Here is a 21461-nt window from a genome sequence, read left to right as displayed (position 1 = left end):
GGGCTAAATGAAAACAAAGAAGCATAATATGGACAGTGTCGATTCTGGCTGCTGGCCTACTTCAAGTTAATCTTGTTGAATTGAATGAATTGAAAGATTGAATGTCTTAATAACTTGACAAAAGCCCCCTCCATGGGGGTGTCAGTGAGAGTTGGTGGGATCCTCTGGTATTTATGGGGATTTGAGCATTGTTGGATTATTTTTAAGTGCTAAAGTGGAACTCCCGAAATATTTAGTTAACTAACTCAACTCAAGTCTAAATGCACCCACCTGTATGTGATATGTTTGTGTTGCCACTTCTGTCCTGTGAGAGCATACCGCCGTTTCCGGACACTGAATTTGGACGCACCCCCTATCTGGTCAGGAACCCCACACCTGGGCTTTTTCATCCACCTACAGGAGAGACAAGAGAGTGTCACACTGTATCAGTGTAGCAGCAATATACACTGATGATATGCTAAATAAATAATTACATTTCTGAATAGTGACAGAAATTCTAACATATATAATAACACATGAAAACATTATTTCAGCATTTAAACTCTTTCTACTGCACACAAATATACATGCAGAATGTAAATACATAAATGTATACATAAAAAAGATGCCTCACCTTATCGTGTTATCACTACATCAACAAAGAGATGCAGGGGGAAAACAGGAAAGAGCAGGTATACTGTTAGATTATCACATTTCAGATCTGTGGTTGGACAGCTGTTAGTCTGCATTCACACTGCTGGCCACCACATGTTACAGTTCACTGGCCAATTTGAACTTGCTGCTATTTGTAGCACAGATGGTATTTCACTGTTTGTGGGGACAAATGTCAGTCAACACAGTTTTAGTAATCTGCAGGTTGTCAGGGGTCTGGGTAATGCCCCAGGGTTCAGACAGTAATCAAATCTGGCCTACTTTTGGTTTAAAAACATGAATATATAACTGTTGTTTCAGCAGTATTTACCACAAGTAAGTATATTTATATCCAGTGGCGCTTGGAGGTTTAAGAACCCTTTTGAAATTTCTCTATATCTGCATTTATATGATATCAATGTCTGATCTTGACAGCACAGGCTTGTAAAGGTGTGTCATGAAACCATTGGGAGAACACTGTGCAACAGGCAACGCTGCAAAGAGGAAACCACCACTTCCAAAAGAGTATCTATCAGTGAACTAAAGCTCAAGACTGAGTCCTGAATTTAATCCTAAGGAAAGAAAGGACCTGAAGCAGGCAGTTTATGCAGGAAAGCCAACAAAATCTCTGAACAGAAGCTGTTCTGCTGTTGGGCAAAAACCCCTTCAAGAAATGTTTAGTTGAAGTTATTGCTAAAAATTAGGGTCACAAACATTAGATTTGCCACACACATATACTTAATATTGGGCAATTTGCAATGTGTTGCTTAATTGAGTTCCCTTTGTCTAGCTTTAGAAATCCAATGAAAATCAGTTCATGTTTAGGTAACATTTATGCAGAAAGAGAGAAAAATTCAACTGGGTTTATTAACTTTCAAGTACAACTATATACTGATTATTACCCCCTGTATGAACTCCATTTGATTATACATTTATTAAAATGTATACTCACATAAAAGATGGGTTGTTTTTTTAGTAGTTCAGGTACTTCTATCCTCCCCTATTACCTTAACTGATAAAGTATGGAGAATCTAAACCTGGTCCCTGCTCTACCTTCTCCTCCACTGAGTTTTCATACTTTGGCATTTTGCAGCCTTTGATCTGACAACGGTGGTGTTCTCTCTTTAAAAGGGCCCTTTAATCAAATTATAATGCCCCTCTTAAACCATGTCAGGGCAACTTTGTGTCTGGATAAATGTCTCTGCTTGCCTTTAGAATGCAAAACAAGGACTAAAACTGAGGCTCGCTTTTCCTCCACTTTCAATGAAAAAAAAAAACAAACAGAAAACTCAATAAATACCTGTAATAACATTTAACCAGTCATTCACAGTTTAATGCACGTTTTACCTCACATCTATTTTAGACTCGTCTTATCCATAGTATGTGTGGGCTAATTTTAATTCTATCTTGGAGTCCTACCAAATCACCTACATCTAGCATAAATAAAAATACTAGTTGCTGCATCTAAAGACCATGTCTCATCTTTTTGGGTTGATGTTTTGATATGTCAATGATTCATCATACTGATGACATAGTAACATTTTATTAGTCTGAGAGTTGATAGTATAAACTAACCAAAGCTCTCCATGCTAATTTGTTTCCATGCTAAATTTACTAGTGCTTCCTCCTTTGTATCTACATTTCACTTTTAGATATATGCACAGCATTTAGCTAAATTCATGCTTTCTTGCTGTTCAGCATTTATTATATCCCTTACTCATGTTTCCCATCAGAACCTGCAGAAGCTAATAGCGTGGTAACTTTAAAGGTTTGGTTTAAAGGAGCGTGACTCACTCTATAGTGTTGCTGTCCAGAGTCCCTGTGACATTGAGGCCGTAGCGGCGCTGCATGGCAGCGATAGCAGACTGCATGACTCGGGCAGAACGCAGCACTGACATTCTGGGGTCTGCAGGTGGGAGGTAGCCATACCTCTGGAGCCATGCCTACAGACAAAAACGTGAAACAGAGAGGGAATGGTGAGATTTGATAGCAAACATGAGAGGGAGACTTCATAAACCAGATAAATTTCATCCTTGTCTGGATCTAGATAAGTTCATGGATACCAGTGTCATAATTGTAAAGCTAGAACTATTAGCAGAGCAGAAATTAACAAGAAAAATAAAACTAAACTACTAAACTTATTTTCATAAACATATCACACAAATCCCTTCAAGAAACATACTTGGAGAGGAAAAGCTGTCACCAGCTTGATTGGTGGAGCATGGCACCTTATCAAACACCTGGTCCTGGAGAGTGGCTCAGAACCAATGTTACCACAGCATGAGCATGAATTTAGAGTAATGTGTTTGTGCATGAGAAGCACTTAAAGGCAAGATATGCTTTCCATGAATAGATTAAGGTATACCTCTAACACCATTTAACTGTTATCAAGACACCACTTTATTTGAGTGTGAGAGATAATAATAAGATAAAGATAAGCATATAACAGATTTATAAAGATAACTTTTTCAAGACAGCCGTGTAAAGAAAAGGCCACAAGTAGCAAGAGAGAGGCCTCTGTGCCAGGGAAAGGCTTTGGAGCAAGACAGTTTTCAGGGTCCCTGTAAAACTACTGCCAGAGGGAATCACATCTTAGATCTTTGGACTAAACAGGAGACAAGGGATCAGGCTGGATTTCCTACACAAGAGGCTTTAGGGATTTGGATTGTCCCAGCCACTCTATATTCTCTCTGACTTCATCATAAAATGGTACACAGATTCACCAACTGCTGCATTTAGCAACAAGAAGCCAATCAATAGAAAATACATAAAGAGAAAGTTAAATTGTGTTGTTTGAACTGTAGAGAAACGACACGCAAAAAACCCTGGACTAGTATTTCACAAGGCCAATGAACTCAGAGCTGCCAGGCTGCCTCAAACCTGTGCTGTGAAATCTGAGCCCTGTCCTCGTACATAGTGTTGTGGAGCCACTTCAGTTATTATGGAGGCCTGCTGCTCAGGATAGCACACATACTGAGAGTGAAATTCACCAAACAGGGAGGGAAGCGCGGTGTGAGAGCGAGCGAGGACAATGTAATAAAAAGGCAAACCGTTATTGTGAGTCTACAGCTTCTCTTACAGTCTCGTGTCAGGCTCCAAGCAAGAACAATTCTCTCTTTAGAAAATGACTGGACAGGCTGTACATGTATATTCAAACAGTGCTGCCAGATGGGACAAAAAAGAGGCTTGTTAATGCAGCGAAGGTTAAAAAACGTCTGTGATGTTTGGTTCTGGGATCCAATGGTCAAACTGAGGTTAGGGTAATTCTCAGCTGACGTTCAAAAAGATAAAATTAATGAATAATTGGAATTGGGGCAGTGTCAACATGGTCTACAGCGAAGCCCTAATGGCTGCGTTTACATGCACTTAAATAACCAGGTTTAACAGAGAAACCAGATAAGGTAATTGGTTAACAGGTTTCCAGGCTACTACTACCAGGCTACTACTACTTTTATTTCTTAAAATTGCTCTTACGTTTATTTAACCATGTTGATAACTTCTACCCTGGCTGTCATGTAACACCAGCTGCCCAGCTTCACCTCAGACATATTTTGGAAGCATGGCTCACAGATTTTAACTGCATAGTGACAGAAGACATTGCTTTTTTTCCATTTCTTTTTTTGCTGTGTGTGTGCGTATGTCAGAGCCCTCGACTTGTGAACTTGTAAAAGGCTGATTAGAAACCCGGTTATGTCTACTCATGGCAGGGAAATCTGACTCTTTAACTGGAGAAATCAGATTTCTTTAATACAGCCAATCAATTTCTACTCTTGTCAGCCTTGCAGATGCCAAAATGCCATGGCTCACATTTCTTAACACCTTCCTGCATGAGTCTCTTCATATCATTGTTCTTGCTTAAACTATTTTCCTCCTTCACTTTTTATTAATCTCATGAATTACCCACAGCCTCTTTGCTTCACTCCCACCACCCTCACCCCTCCACCCCTCACGCTCAGTGAGTGGCTGATAACATTATAATATGGGTCAAGTTTTTATGCTCTGAATAAACCTCTGGGGAGCAAGGTGCATAGGTGAGATTTCCATTCGGCTGCTCAGGTACTGAAACTACTGCCCCATAATCAAACACACACACATGTACAAAGACATGGACACACACTAATGAAAACATAATCAGTTGTTACTAAACACTACTAGCTTACAAAAAAACAAAAACAAAAAAAAAATCATGTTCTGTATCATTCAGAAAAGATTCTAAAAAAAGCCACTTTTCTTCTAAACCACCCAGTTTCAACAGCGAGGGTTAAAAGACCAAATCTCACCAGGGCGCAGAGGGACCTTTTCTTTCTGGATACATGCTGACTTAATCGGTTATGTGACTACAATCATTTGCGTAAAATTCCTCAGTGTACATTCATCTCCATCTATGGCAGGTACTACTCCCAGGCATGTTGAAAATACGTCGTTATCCAAAAAAGCTCAAACATTGTGCAGAATTCTTTAAACTGAGTCCTAATTACATGATGCTCTACACTCTTGATATTTTTTTTTTTGTTTGTTTAAACACTGAAATCACTAAAGTGGTTCCTTCATTCATAGATTACATGTTAACATTACTAATAAATTAACTAGTTTTTTTGAAAGAAGTTATGGTTGTTATTTTAAAAAAATCATAGCATTATTCAGCTTACTAAAAACACATTTGATAGATTACTTAATAAAAAAAAGTGTTAGCTGGTTGGCAGCCTTTTAAATTATGTAATTCCCAATACCATTTTTGTTATTTAATTTTGTGACTGTACAAAGGTTAGGTTTAGTCCAAATATCATCAGCCTACTATCCAGTGATAACACAGGACATGAGGTTGGCTGGTGTGAGTGTAAAAGATGCCCACGATAGAGTGAGATGGAAAAGGGCTGATTAGCTGTGGTGACCCCTGATGGGAAAAGCCGAAAGAGAAGAAGAAGAATAAGATCATCAGCTTAATATCTTACAGCAAATACAGATTTTCTGAACAGACCAGATCCAGAATTACAACACAATGTGTGCACATTTTTGATCTGTCGTCAACTCATATGCACAGTCTACAATTCTGTTAAGAGTAGCTGTAATAGGGCTACACCACTGTGCTGCTGGATGTTCAACACAATTACAGACCACATCCTGAAATTTAGTGACATTTAAAATTCTGTCTGGAATGAGACACTTGCGACACCACCCCTGCCTCAACAACCCAACAAATGTTAACACACACACACACATACACACACACACACTCTACACATGCACAGACAATGACAGCTCAGCCAACCCACCGACCACCACACGTTGGGTCATTCTCCGAAGTGAAGAAATAATAATACAGCCATGTAACGCGAACAAACCAATCAACATCACTCCGTCCAAAACTAGTCATACTGCAGTAATCTGAAGTACAATGTATAATCTAATATTCAGCATTTAGAAAACTGAAAGTACAGCTCTGAAGGCATAAACTACTGTATGATAAATATGTTATATGAAAAGCACAGATGATTGACTGACCCTCTGTTTCACCCTGCAAAGTCTGCTTTGGTTTGTTTTTGAGCTGCCTTTTATCTCCAAGAGTTTCAGATCTCAGAAATACCAGCATGCAAAGCAGAAAGGGTGTATTTGAGTCAGGCAAAGGCATGCAGACAAACTTTAATGAAATCTTTGTAACACTGCAAACATTAAAGCGGTTACTGCAAATGTTGAAATCTTACATTTAATCTTCTGATCTTATTTTTATCTTTCCAAATCAGAGTTGAACTTGTGTTTAACCTTTTGAAACTTCACTCTTATTACTGGAAATCCAATCGTAGCTCTAGCAGCGTTTACATTATATTTTCAATTCCAGGTGTGCTTAACAATCTGTAAACTTATAATTCATTCAAAAGCCACTAACCAGTTATCTCACACACTGTGAGATAACTGGTTAAAAATCTTGACTTGCTCTCTCTGAATGCTTCCCTTCTCTCTGTCTAGCCTTCCTCTCTTAATGTCTACTTTCCATTTTCTTGTCCTGTAATCATGTCTGTCCTCTCCCGTGTCCCTCCCTTGCGTCTCCTCTCTGACACTGGAGCCTTTTTACTCTAACCACGTTTGGCTCTGTCCTATAACCACTGTCCCGGTGAATTCCCCGCTGCTTTTGGTGGCGAAAAGAGGAAAAAAAAGAGAGCCAAGTAGTTTAGACGTGGCACTGCATATTTAGCCAAACAAAAATAGATGATACTGTTTTTCTCTGAGAATACAACTTGATTGTGCTGGTAGACATTTCAACTCAACACAAGACTCAAGAATATTATGTGACTGAGAAGCTGCAAAGAAAACAAAACTGTGTGGTCTTTTTAAAAGGTGGTGGCAGTAAGTACTAAGTGATATGGTGTGATGTGTTTATGCTCCCACACAATGCAGCCATGATCAGATACACAGCTGAATTTGAGTCTTCAAAAAAGAGGGGACAGGGGAGGAGAAAGCAGAGACGGATGTTATATGTTTGGCAGGATATTGGATGGTGTCTGTGTGCGCGCGTGCAGCAGGTGGGGAATTGTTCATTGTCTCACAAGAGGATGAGAATCAGAGATGGAGGCAGGACATTTCACATTGATTCTGTACATATACAGCACTTCAGGGAGACAGCAAGACAGTGAAAAAATCATATCATAGCAGAAAAGTGCAGCCAGTAGTCTGAATGAAACTTTCTACAAACAACTGAATCATTATGCTCACTGTCTCTCCTCTCCTCAGATGGATGCTAGATACCATAACTTATTTTTAAATTTTTTAATTTTTACATTTCACAGCTCATCCACAACAAAGCTGAAATGTATGTTTCCCATGGCTCAAGGACAGAAACTGGCCACAAAATTGAATTCTCCAGGACTTACACTGAGCTTACAGGCCAAAAACCTCAATGTCATCTTTAACTGAACTTTAAAGCTTATGTAGGGAATGTCACCAAATCTGCTTTTCTGTCCATGATCTCATGAACACGACTAAGTGTCAGTTTCTCTCTGGATGACAATAAAGCTGCTCACATTTTGACCTGACTGAAAAAGGAAAACGCTAAATGTCCGTTTCTTTCAAACACAACACTTTCTATTTGTAATAAAGCTGTTTTGTCGATTATTGCACATTGAATTATACATTATAACATTTTACATTATATACATTAAAGACTTTTTACTGTAAGGGATGAAAAATACAAAGATTGAGCTTTTTGCTTTTTTCTTTCACTATTTGTCCTTATCGCTCTCTGCTTTCTTTGTCCTCTCTGCCTGCTACCCACTTCTCTTTCTCATTGATTCACTCTTTCTCGTCATGATCTATGGTTCCCGGTGTTCTGTCGATGTAAGGATTCCTTAGCAGGAGGCTCCTTACTCAATAAGACAGAAATTCTTCCCTGTCCTCTCCACAAATGGATAACGAGGGAGCTTGTAAGCATGGCCGATACTGTTCAATAGAGCTGTAATTTGGATTCCTTGTTAGTGCAATAATAATAATGCCACATAACGGTGGCCATACCTCATCTAGTGCTTCATTATAAGTGGTTTGTTGGGCTACTGTAGTGTGCAGTACCACAAAGTGCCAAAAAAGCTCAGACAAAAACAACTCTTAGTTATTACTAGCAGAGTGTCAGATCTTAACTGTGTGAGAACAGAACAACATGATTTGTTGACAATAAGCCATTACAAGCAATTCTATAGTTCTGTGGCTTAAAGTACAAAATATATTAGTGTATTTGAGCTTTTACCCACTCAGATGTAACACTCAAACCCAAACCAACCTCAAAACAACCCAAAAACTATCATTAGTAAGTCCCACTGGTGGAAAGGAGTCTCTAGCATGAGGAGGTGAATAAGAATATTATAAATAAAAGCGAATATGAATGTGGCTCAACTACTAAAAAGCTACTTCAAAATGTAGTTAAACTACACATTCAATAACAGATAGTTCACTACTGCCAATAACTTATGCCAATTGGAAATAGTTTAGTAACATGAAAAATGCAACTGGGGAACTTACAGCATGAAGACGCCATTTCCTAGAGTCAGTATGTACCAGTGTAAACTCAATTTGTACTAAACTAGCTAAAATGCCATTGGAACATCCTATTTCATTCATTTTACACCACTTTAGGATTCAACCGATTTAAATCAAGCAAGTAGGAACACACATGAACAAACAAGTGTCTCTTGTGCAATATGATATTAATGCAGTTAGACAAATGGTAAGTGCTTCCTGAAAGTGTTGAGAGCCATAATGAGGTTAAAGTTCTCCAGAAATCAAGGCACTCTTGAAGTGTAAAGATAAGGAGTCCAGCAGCACCCCTCAATGAAGGCTTACATTTCTGACATGCCTACTTTGGTTTCTCCACACTTGATTTCACTCCACTTTGAAGTAGATTTCTCTTATGCCTTGCTGCACACTTTTTCACTGAGTGTGTTTTTTTTTACCTTTGTCATACTATGAAAAAATACAGCTTGTGGATTAAAATCTTCATTCATAGCTACTCTAAAAGGCTTCTTCAATCTATTTAGAAAATTGTATATACAGAAAAATACATTTTGTGCTGACAATCTTGTCCAGCTACACGCTGTAAGAGACTTCAGGTGCAGACTCAGCACAGTCACCTCAGGTAAACTCAGCCTGTGCTCCCAACACAGAGACACCACTAACGATGGTTATACTTCCAATTGTGCTCTCCATGGTTTCTCTGCTCTGCTGCGTGTATATGTGGTGAACTCAGATCTGCTAATTTCACTCTAATTTTTAGAATCTGTTACAATTTAGAGTCAGGTTTTGGAGGTCATCCAGAGACATGGCACATCAGAAAAGCAACCCGCTCCTTCCTTACCCAATGTAGGCAAGTTGTGGAGTAACTCAGAGACCTTGCCTTCATCCATATGCCTCACAAGCACTGAACTGAGGTGAACTTGCAGCGTTGATGTCCCCGAACCACCTCTCAACCAGCTGGCTCAGCCCACTGCCTGACAAGCTGTAGATGGGCTAATTAGCCGATGGGTGCCATCAAAAGGCCAACCTGCGAGGCGGCAAAACCACTGTATTATGGATGAGCTATGCCTCAGGAAGCCTTGTCAGCATGGCAACACAGTGAATGGGTGTTTATGACTGATCAGCCGATAGGAGCATGTGCTTCAGATCACATGTTTACTGTCAGTGAAGAGAAGAGGACATTGCAGTTTGTTTTAGTCAGAAGATGAGGATGTTTGAATGACTTAGCTGAAAATGTAAGGCAAAACCAAAAATTCAAAGTAGCGTCAGGGGAGAGGTCATATCTTAAACTGAATTCATTTGAATCATTATAATCACTTAGAATAGCCTGTGGAGAACACACTGTAACTCACACCTTTTTTCTCACTTTTATGTTTCAGTCCAAGCCTATAATATACACTGTGTATTGTTGTTGCTGTTATGTAAGTAAAATATAAAAAGATTTCTACATACTGTATGGAAATATACAAGATGAGTGGGCAACATTAGTAACACATTTTTCTTGCAGCTTGCTAGGCCTTTTCTGTCTCTCTCTCTCAACACATACGCACCTATATAGAGTATTCATAGGTAAGTATTATTATCCTTCTTCAGATAAAACATATTTTAGTTATGTTCTTTGGTAACTACTAACTATTGATTTGAAGCATGTCTACAAACTTCATCTCATAATTCAGTAGTTCAATGTATCAACAGTGTGGAACCAGGATAACGTTTCACATTTATTTGTTAAATGCGTAAATGTGGCAGCAAAGAGCCTTATACCACCTCTTAATATTCACAAATATCAAATGTATAAGTTAAGTTAGGCAGATGGGTTACTTTGTGTGAAAGATACAGACCTTTTTCACTTCAGAAAATTACTACCCATACATAATGGAAAAATGCAAACTAAAAGCAAAGCAAAACTGACCAGCTTTGCCTTATAAGTTCAGGATATAGGAAGCTCCAGGTTACAGATCTGTAAGTTTCTGCAGTGGAAAAGGAGTTGTAAAGTGGGAGCAGGACAGAAATACTATAAGGCGGCTGAACAAGGCCAACAAGTTCCCCTGCCTGACAAGTTTCTGTCAATATTGGACACAGACACTAAAAGCCTGCTGGTTTTCATTCTACTCATCCAATCAGTGAATGATTTACACCAAGGGATGCTGAGTGAATACAATTAGCTCCCTGCTAGGACAGAACATCAGTAGCAGAAAACCTTGCCCTTGCCCCAAGTACTATATATACTGCAAATAACAGGTCAACTAAATAAGACAACAGTTGAAAAAGAAATCTTATCATTGTATCACGGTAAGCACACCGTTTTCAGGGGTCACAGTGGGTTAACATTTTCACTGTGTACATTCCTAAGTATTCAATGAAGACTGTAAAATGACTTTGACACAAACACTGAATATGCCATGCAACCCAGCACAGATTTTAGTGATTGTATAACAAAACACAGGAATGATGACAGGTGATGAGTGTAAAAAGTGGATCAGCTGAGAAAGACCAGAGCGCTCAGTCCAGGTGACTTGTGGGAACATGATCCTGGCCTCCAGGGAAAGCCTGCCGCCTCAGACCACCCTGAATTATTCATTGGTTACACGCTGAACCACAGACAAGTGTGCCAGGGTTGTCAAGGCAACCGCAGCCCTCCTGCCCACACCAGAAACCACAAACCCACACACAAATGCACAGACAATTCAAAACTGTACTTAAATTCATCCTGTAAAATCTGAATTTGCGTCAGATTATGCTTTAAATGAAACCAAAACATGAGTAGATGTCATGAGATGCAATGTGATGTTTGCAGAGACACAATAAAGCAATCCCACATATTTCATCCTCGGCACCTACACACATACACACACACATTCTTTATGCATGCCATGTTCACCACCTCAGTGGCCCCATTAGGACAAAAATGTCACAAAAATGTCACAGTCTGATCATACATACTGATCAGAACGGTGCTGCTCTTTTCTGGGTGATCTTATTTGTTTATTTGCAAAGCGTTTGGACTTAAGATGCTGAAATATGACACAAAAACATGTCTGGACATCAACGTCCCTTGGCGATATGACACAAATCCTAAAGGACAGAACCTCCATAAAGGTGCTATCGCTGGTCAATACAAACACAAGCAGATTGTAACAGCTGCCATGACTCACAAAAGCTGCTGTGTAAAGATGCACACCTACAGAAACTGTCAACAGCTTCATTGAAAGCCTCACATGGCATCATCTAATGTTGCCATTGTCAGTCACATTAAAGATTTAACAGCCCGGTAAGCTGTGACTACAGATACACCTCAGAGAAAGACAGTCGGCTGACTGTCAGGGAGAATGGTTTACAACAATACATGACAATAACAAACAGGCTACGAAGGAAAATCACGTGTCTGTGTGTCTGTGATTGTGACTCATTTATGCCAGTGAAGGTGTTCTTGTATTTCTCTAGAATTGGGTGAACAGACTGACACAGACACCCCAGTGGCTCTGAAATCTGGTATCTTACCGAAGCCAAATGACGTCAAGAAAGCTGTGCACGCATGCAAGCATGTGCACTTGCAAGCCATATGATGAAAGTGAGAAATGAGGGCAAACACTTTTAAAGACACCAAAGGTAAGTTCCCATATTCAATAAATGTAGGAGGAAAACATGGCTGCATCTAAAACAATTAAGATAAGGGTGTAAATAGTTATGAAGGAATCATATCTTCACATATTACATGACTAAAAGACCTAAGACTAACAACCATGAGGATCTAGTAGGCAAATATTCCTAAGGGAATCAATAAGGTACATTATTATCAAATTCTGGGGGAAAGCCTATGAAAGGATGCGATGCATTCTCAACATGAGGCCATCCTGGATAAATTTAAACTAGTAATTTTCAGTTCTTATAACCAGCAGGGAAAGAAAAGGAATACTCAAACTTCATGAAGAGAAAATTCAAGCCAATGAACCATGTACACTGTCTGACTGCCAAAGTGATTTCTGGGAAATGCGAGGCAAAAACACCATGCCAGTCAGTGCTTATCACCAAAAATAGCAAATAAGGTCTTTCAGGTTGTTTTAACATGGCTTTGTATGCAGTTAAATTTAAGCCTAGTTTTTGGTCTGGTGGCATACATAACTGCAGTAACAACACACACACAGCCTTAAATGAACTCATGCAAGAAGACTCAGAAGTGAGAATAAAAATGCGCTCAACTATTTACACACATTCATATTCACACCAGTTGCCTCCCATTAGTCAGATGCCACTCAGAGGCTGAGCACGCCAACTGGTAACCTGAGCTGTGGCAGGGCTGAAGAGCTACTATTCCCCACATAGTGACAACAGCACCGAGTAGTTTGCATTGGACAGGACGGTGACTGTCATTAGCACAGAGCTGAAAACTCCTACAGACATACACTATATCCTAATATTCACTCTACAATGATGTTCAACTTATTGAACTTATGGATGAAATGAATAGTATATATTTTTTATTTATTGGCCTGAAAAACAGACAAATGCAAACAAAAAGTTCAGTAAATGCCTCATTCAGACCTAATCAATTTCTGTGTATGGATGAAACAACAGACAGATGTGTCTGTAATTTCTACTTTTGTCAGATAATAAATTGTCACAGACAATATTATTAAAATTTTACACCAATGATGGGAACGTTCTGAAGCACTAAGGGCCTACGCTTTGTATGGTCCCTAAATGCCTCCACACCACACACAGAAACACTGCCTACACTAGGCCTTCTGTCACTTTTTTATGTAAAGACCAAACACAAAGACAAAACACATCATTTTTGTGCATCAAACTCTGGACTGAGAGCCAACAGCTTCGCCGTTCTTCTTGAGAAGGGCGAATGTTCAATAATAGAATCCCGCTACTGCCAACTTTTTATTCTTATATTGTTTGTATCCATATGTGTTCAACAAGTTCTCCACCTGCTGGATTGCGTCATTGTTTGCACATTGTTTCCAGAGATAGAGAGGCCCAGGCTGTCACACATTATACATAACAAGTTGTGGTTTTGTTGTGCACATTTTGGTGCATTCACTCATACAACCCACAGAGACGGGAAGGTAGGACAGCAACACAACTGACAATCATTCTCAACAAACACGATGGGCATATTGAGGTTGGCAAAAATTACTGAAGTCATATCAATATATCATACGATGATATAATTATTGTGACCTTCATATTACATGTACACTATTTTACAATACCACATGTCAGGAGACAGTGATGTCAATATGAATATCTCAAACTCAACTGCAATTAATTTGCAACAAAATTAATATTTTTATGGACTGAAAGAAAAATAATCAGCCCTATTTTGATTATTGATGGCTCATTTAGTTCCAGCTTCCTCAATGTGAGGATCTTACGCTTTCTTGTGTTGTAGTAAGTGAATATCTTTGGGGTTTTTGGACTGTTGGTCTAATACAAAATGTTATTTGAAGACATCATGTTGGGCTCTGGGAAATTTTCTGATCAAACACTGATTAAGAGAAACATTAATCTGCAGATTACTGGATAATGAAAATAATCATTATTCGCAGCTGTCGTTTTGTGGCTGAGGTTCCATCTGTCCACGGCTTTTCACAGAGATACCTCAATGACAGACGAACAGAGGGAATAGATGTAAAATATTTGGAGTTAATAATTTCAACTCACAGTCATTGGCATCTAGCCAAATGCTACCATTCATCCATCTGAGTCAGGAAGTGATAACAGACAGAGAGCACCTGAGAAACTTTGCATTCTCTTTGTTGTAAAGCAGATTACCTCCCACTAAGCAACTTGACTTTGTCTCTGGTGAGCACAGTGGCATGATTCAAACACTTAATGTAACTCAGAGTGCAGCACTGCACCTGATGCCTCGCTCCGAGTGTAACCACGGCAGTGCCGCACTCAGGAGGCTTTGCTACTGTCACGTCGGTGTTGATATGTTCCTCGGGAAAGCTACTGTGGTGAGAAAAAAATATCCCAAATCCCAGCTGAGAGAAGGTAAACAGAGCACAGCTGCGAGTGATACAATGAGGATGCTGTGGAACCGGGCTGTGTTTTTTTGGACACCACTGTAAACAAAAGCATTCAAGATATATATATATAAACATTTATTATCACAAAAATCACTGTACTATATAAGAACTAATGATAAAAATACCTTGGCAGCTCGACTGTTGGTACTGCCCACATAGATTGTTTGGACTTACAAAATGACTTCATTGTTACACAGACTTCATTTATTTTTCATATAAGATCTACACAGATTGAAAGAGAAAAAAACACTTACGAGCAGATAAACGTAATTAGCTTGTGGCAGAGTCATTGTTAAAGACATCTAATTTGCAGAGAAAATGACTTCTTCAGGAGAGACAGTCGGATAGAGAGAAGCTGAAGAGCTTTCAGGAAATATTTTAGCAGTAAGCACAGAGTGGCAGATCTATAGTGTTAAAGTGAGGTGTTACGAGTTAGTAATAATTACTGTGTTATCGCCTGGTGACAGGCTGCATGTCTGTAGAAATGTCATCCAAACAACAAGAGGGGGAAAGTGGACAGCTGGATTTTGGTGAGTTCCTCCAAGAAGTCAGATCCAGACATTTTCTGACCATAGTCTGACCAGTGATTACAATAGGGTGACCTTCCATTTCACACCACTATACTTAGTGCAACCATTCATCTCACTCTTCATTATTACTGCAGGGAGACAAACACGCAAGTCCAGTAAGCAGTTTCTAGACATTTTCCAAACCAGGAGCTGTTTTTCAGACATACAGACATCAGTCGTCCAACCAACTGGTCAATGATAACATTGCAATTACTGCTAAGGCACAGTTTAGATTACGTGGCAGCAGTCCAGTCTAGTACATTTGCATCCACTGAAATAACTGATCAGTTTACAGCCGGTTTGATGAACTGACCTTCAAAGTTTCATCCTCAACAGTTGTCACCACTCTGTAACAGAGTTCTACCACTCCTGGGAAAACTAGGGCAACAACTATGATTAATTAGGGGCCATAAAAAATGTCTTGCATTACAGTGAAAAGCCCACTGTTGACATGTTGAAAACGTTGAAACACTGTATTACTATCACTATAACTATTATAAACAATTATTCAGACTTATTGTCTCCTGGCAGGACACTGTGTAAACACATGACGGTCAAAGCAGGAGGCTGCCATCATAAACACGTACACAGAAAAGTGTAGACATTTGTTTCTATGCCTTTATTTCTAAAACACAGCTCTGACTTGTTCTACTCAATGTCTCTATCCATCCAGCTCACCACATAGTTTAAAGCCAAAAGACCTAGACCTTGCCTACATAGATGCAGCATGACCAGCTCTGCGTGTGCCCACACTGGAGGCGTTCAGGACATCAGCATTAGGGAAGCGCTCTGTGCCTAAAACACAATCACTGAGGTCTCACATGTAAAACTCAGAAAATAAAAAAAGTTTGAAGCATTAAGTGTATTCCAGGCTGTGTGAAAAGAATTAACCTGCAGGAAAAAAAAACACATGGGGGCTGTGTTGGTGAGGGTTCTTTCACGTGCTGAAAGACACTCAAAAGTCCAGTTGGAGCTGGTGTGTTTTGTTTCGTTAGAAGCCAAAAGCTTGGTGCTTTTCTATTTCATTATTGGCGATGGAGATTTCAAGATATATATATATATAATAATGAGCTAGTAATGCATGCTTGCAGGTAAGGGGTATTAACGGTTCTCCAAATCTATGGAGAAAACATTGATGACTGACACTCTGTACTGTTCCTGAATGATGTGCACCAGAGCAGCTGTTCAAAGTCAGTTCACACTGCTCTGGACACATTTTTACTTTCTTAGTATAAAGTCTCTGCACAGGACAGTGATAGGTTCTTTTACAACTAAAAATATCAAATTACTAGATTTCCTGTATTTAATTTATAGGCAGGGAGCTGTAGCTTCAACTATGGGAGATGTGGGATGTATGCAACAGGGTGGCAGTAGGCTAGCTAAGGTGTAGGAGTCAGATCATGGTTCTGAAATCACAACACAACAGAAACGCGTGTCAGTGGCGACATTGGCCCCGTGATGCCAGTCCTAAGAAAAACACACTCCCACCCTTTACATGGATGAGAAGAACTGCATTTTTGCATTTACACCGTGTGAAACTCAGCTGGGCTTATTACAGTTGTAAGATTTAGATTTGTAAGAACAAACAGACAATGAAAAACAGACGAGATTAGAACTTGTAAGTGAAGGCGGAAGATGTGGGAGAAAGTAATATGAAATCAACTCGGGAACATAAAATAAGCTCTACGTACCATGGTGATGACAGAACAGGTACTAGGCTTTTATTTACATTGTGCAATAGAAAACGAGGTTAGATCTTACTGAATATATTCCAGTACAAATTAAGTTGTTCACCTTGGGATAACAAAGAACAAACCTCTTCATATTTCGCTAACTTTATTCCTCTTTCTGTCATGTGAACTCGTTTTGACTGACTAACCTGTAGCATCTGGACTATATCTGCTGCCTTTGTGCTTTTCCAAAGGGAACAGTGGAGCATGCCAAGCTTGCAAATCATGTGGATTTGTGGATGTAGGACGTGAATGACTGTCAGCAGACATGCCAGGATGTTCCTGTGTGTTGCCTGTGTTTGTGTGTGTGTGTGTGTGTGCAGCCAAGTGTGGGAGAGACAAGCAAGGGTGCGGTGTTACACGTTATGATAGCTTTATGCATTCAACTTCGGCCAATCAAAAGTGATTTGCTTGGGAAACAAAGGAGGCACAGAAAGAACTGCCTTTGGAAAAAAAAAACAAATTTTACTCCTGTGTTAGTTCTGCAGAAAAATGCAAGAAAGACAGAAAGAACAAAGATTATCTTAGAGGCTGGTTGAGTTTAGAAGTTTATTGGCACTTGTAGCTTAAAGAGTCAATTAAGTTGTGATATCACATCAGTTTAAAATGTTTTTTCTTCCACTAACTGCCTACACTGTTACCTTTCTGCAGGACTCAGAGTATGTGCTGCTTTGGTTTCCCCCAAATCAAACATGTGATACTATCAGAATCTCTCAAGAGGAGGATCTCATGTCCACAAACATCTCGCCGCAGACCATCTCTAAATATTTGACCTCTTGAGGAAGCTTTTTTTTTTTTTTTTGCGTTGTGTTGTTGACCTAGTATTGGATGACACCGTTTTATGTGTGGAGATAACAGGGAAAGAGTGGACTGGATTGAAACCACAGTGTATTGTTAACATTTCACAACAAATGACATTACGGTGCAATTAAGCTGCAGCTATTGTGACTGAACATAAACACGGACACGGCCAGATATGAACAAATCCCATGTGATGCACACAGCACTCCATTTAAAACAGCAGGAGATAAGGACGGGACTACTACCCAGCTGGGCATCTCACAAAGAGCCTGTTGTGGCGGTTGGAACAATAACAGTGTTTGTCCGAAAGACGATATTCACGCGAAATAAGAGGAGATAAAAAGCAGCCAGAGGAGGAAAAAGCACGTTTCTGGTTCCTTTGTTGAAATCCTGCCATGTCAACAAATAACGGTCCCGGTTCTTACCTCCACGCTGAACGGCTGCTCCTCTCCGTTCACGGCGCATAAAATCCACAGCACCAGCTGCAAACATAGTGTCCCCACACAGCAGCGACGGAAACAGCTCCCGTGGAAAACCATGGTGGACAGCTGGCTGTACGGTCGGAGGGTCGGCGGGGAGGCGCGGAGGGTCGGCGGGGAGCTCCTACACGTTTAGCAGCAGCAGCATAGCTCATGTGTCGCTGGCTCTCGCGCAGAGGAAGAGGAAAGGGATGCGCGAGGCGGAGAGGCTCTTCAGGAGGAGGTTATCCCCGGGAAAACAGAAAAAAGAAACGCGAGCTGTCAGCGCCTGTCAGCAGCCTCCCGGTTCCGCAGTCCCCGGGGTCTGTCCTCCGGTACACCGGCCGTTGTTCCAAGCGGACGCGTCCAGCCCGTTTTCCGCACCGCGCGGCATAGCTGCCCGTTTTCTATCGTGTTTCCCACCGAGTGCGCATGTGCGCAGCGAGCGCTCCCATCCTCCTCCTCCTCCTCCTCCTCCTCCTCCTCCTCCTCCTCCTCCTCACTCTGCTGTGGCTTCATCCAACAAATAAAGAAACTCCAAGACAGAACCCGAGCCACTGCTTACAGGACATGCAACAAAAAGCACTTTTCATGTTTAAGGAAATGCTCCATCAAAGCGCGGAGCTGCCGGTCGTGGGCATGTGAAGCAGTGTGAGTGTGAGTGTGTGTGTGTGTGTGAGTGTGTGTGTGTGTGTGTGTGTGTGTGTGTGACCTACATCAGGATCACATGTGGGTGAAGCTGTGCTGTGAAACAGCCTGAATAAAAGAATAGTTTGTTCTTTTCCTCACATAGTTCAGCAGGTTGCTCCTTTATATCACTGAGGTCTTTAAAGAAAACATATGATTTATTTTTATTTTGTATGTGTTTATTACAGATTCATTGCACACAACCACTTGCCACATCATTGTGTGTGGCCTGTGTGTGTGTGTGTGTGTGTGGGGGGGGGTTTATTTACTGTACTTACAGTATGTTGTTTTATTTATGAATCCTTCAGCTCCACCAGAGGGCGATGATAGGCTCAGCTTCAGAGAACAGCGATCCCACTTCTTTGTCTCAGCCTGACTTCCAGTAGGACACTATGATGATGATGATGATGATGATGTCATCAAGGTTGTGATTGTAGTTACCATAGAGAAAGTGATGTGTTTCAAGGTCCTCTCCGCATTTTACAGGAACACATTTGATCTTCTTTACATGGTTTACAATGCCTTGTGTCACACATTAACAGTGGATACACAGTATGCTTGAAGTGCTGTTGCCTGGTAAAAGAACTACACATCAAGTTAACTTTCCTACACACAAACCACACATAAAGAAAATGCATTTGTCTAATCTTGTTGTATTATGAGTCAGATCTAATGAGCCAGATGATTTTGCATTTTACACTAAGGCCGATGAATGAAGGGCAATTATGTGTCAGGTGTGCTGCGCCATTAACCCACTGATGAGCTTTGAGCAACACACACACACACACACACACACACACACACAGCTGTATGTACATGTACAGCTATCTGTAAGGACATTCATTTACTCATTAACATAATGCATTTCCTAGCACCTTCCCCTAACTGTAACTTAAAATTGTTCTCTCAGTGATGATATTGCTCTGTAAATTCTAAAAGGTGTACTAACTCAATTTACTAATTTGTTACTACAGTCAATTATTAACAATATGTATTTCATACAAATTATGATCAAGTTAAGATCCAAGATTACATTTCAGGGTAAAGAAACCACTTTATGTGTTGTTTTGACAGCAGCTAACTTAAAACTATCAAGTTGCAACAATGATGTGGGAGGTAGTGATACACTAGCTCTGGTCTGCACAAAAAGACTTGCAAGCAAGAAGCAGAGTCCAAGATCCTTGATGTAATTCAAACCTGTCACCTCACAGACACCATACAGCTGATAGGCCAGGACCAATGACCTTTATAATTCCACCTGCCCTTGGGGCACCTTATATTTAATTAAATCAATTGGTTTGCATTTTTTTAAATAAACTTAATCAATCAGAATGCATAGTGTGTCCACACAATCATAGAAAGACACACACACAGACACACACCTCACCACCATCTGCTGAGCAATTCACACTGATCAGGTGAATCAGCAAGTATTGTGTTCATTACTGAATTTGGAAAATCTTTAATAAAAGTTTTCTGAGTAAGATTATTATATATATTATGAATTAATAATAAAATTCAGGGGACAGATCTGCAGTATGCTCCATTTTTAAATGACATGAACAACATCAAGCCACTGAATGCACTTATCAGTTGTTATCCTGCCCACTAGTAGATGACCTACTGGGATAGTTATTATGAGTGAGGCATGTGGGAAAATTGTGACATCTAACAGCTATAGCAAATATTACAGGCCCTAGAGTGGCATGTGGTGACGTAATATAAAGTTGACAAACTCCTTGTAGGGAAGAGATCAGGGTGGATTATTGAGAGACAAAACACAGGAAGTGGTTTTCCATTTGATATTGCTACTCAGTGATGTCACTGCAGTCATTGTTGTTTCTGTATTTAACCCACACCACAACCTTTCTCTAACACTAACCTACTCATTTATGTTCCTAAACATAAGCATGAGCATATATTTTTTGTGCCAATACATAGTGGCAGATTATGTTGCAGAGGCTGGTGGCATGTGACACAGACATTTACTGGCACCTACCTATGAGAACAATAGATAACAACTGTTGAACAGCTTTAGACAACTGAAGAAGGTTTCACATTAAATATTCTAGTAATGCTAACCAGCACTTTATTTGTAACATGACTAGGAAGTCTAGTAGGAGTGTCTTCTCTCATTCTCAAAGGTCTTCTAGTACAGAAGTGCACAGTCCAACTGACAAAACATGAAGATAAAAAACCTGCAGTAGTTTGTCAGTCAGAATGTGAGATTCAATTTAAGTTAAAAGCAGGAGAGAAATCAATACCAGATAAAAAGTCATCAAATGCTTTCTGCCAGTGGCTCGACAGAGAATCTCTACTCAACATGGAAACACAAAAATCCGTATTTTTTGTAATTGGCAGGAATTTGTTCTTAAATGTGAAACGTTAGTTAGACTTCACTTAAAGAAACTGGACACAGAAAGTGGCAAGTCCTGATACTGGACAGCTCATTGTGGGTTGTACTGTAAATATAAAGGATGTGGAGGTCTGCTGACCCACGTAGACGTTAGTTCACACTGTGTGGTACAATTTAAAATGCACAGCCATTAG

At 40.0% G+C, this 21461-nt stretch overlaps 1 protein-coding gene across 2 annotated transcripts in view; it reads right to left on the bottom strand.

Annotated features, from left to right (window-relative positions):
• The window catches only part of LOC113164290 (matrix metalloproteinase-16), a 69446-nt gene extending 50811 nt beyond the window's left edge, over window positions 1-18635 (bottom strand). Inside the window, exons 1-4 of one of the 2 annotated variants that reach the window (XM_026363527.1) lie at window positions 18192-18635; window positions 2425-2573; window positions 614-628; window positions 271-393 (exon numbers count right to left, since the gene is read on the bottom strand). In XM_026363527.1, the coding sequence (XP_026219312.1) occupies window positions 271-393; window positions 614-628; window positions 2425-2573; window positions 18192-18305 (401 nt within the window). In that variant the 5' untranslated portion in view covers window positions 18306-18635. The remainder of the gene's footprint in view (window positions 1-270; window positions 394-613; window positions 629-2424; window positions 2574-18191) is intronic. The other variant, XM_026363528.1, reaches the window with a different exon arrangement.
• Window positions 18636-21461: the final 2826 nt, after the last annotated feature.

The sequence above is a fragment of the Anabas testudineus genome, chromosome 2, assembly GCF_900324465.2.
Source record: "Anabas testudineus chromosome 2, fAnaTes1.2, whole genome shotgun sequence".
NCBI classification, from domain to species: domain Eukaryota; kingdom Metazoa; phylum Chordata; class Actinopteri; order Anabantiformes; family Anabantidae; genus Anabas; species Anabas testudineus.
The sequence above is the reverse complement of the archived record's forward strand: the minus strand, read 5'-3'. Positions and strand labels throughout refer to the sequence as shown.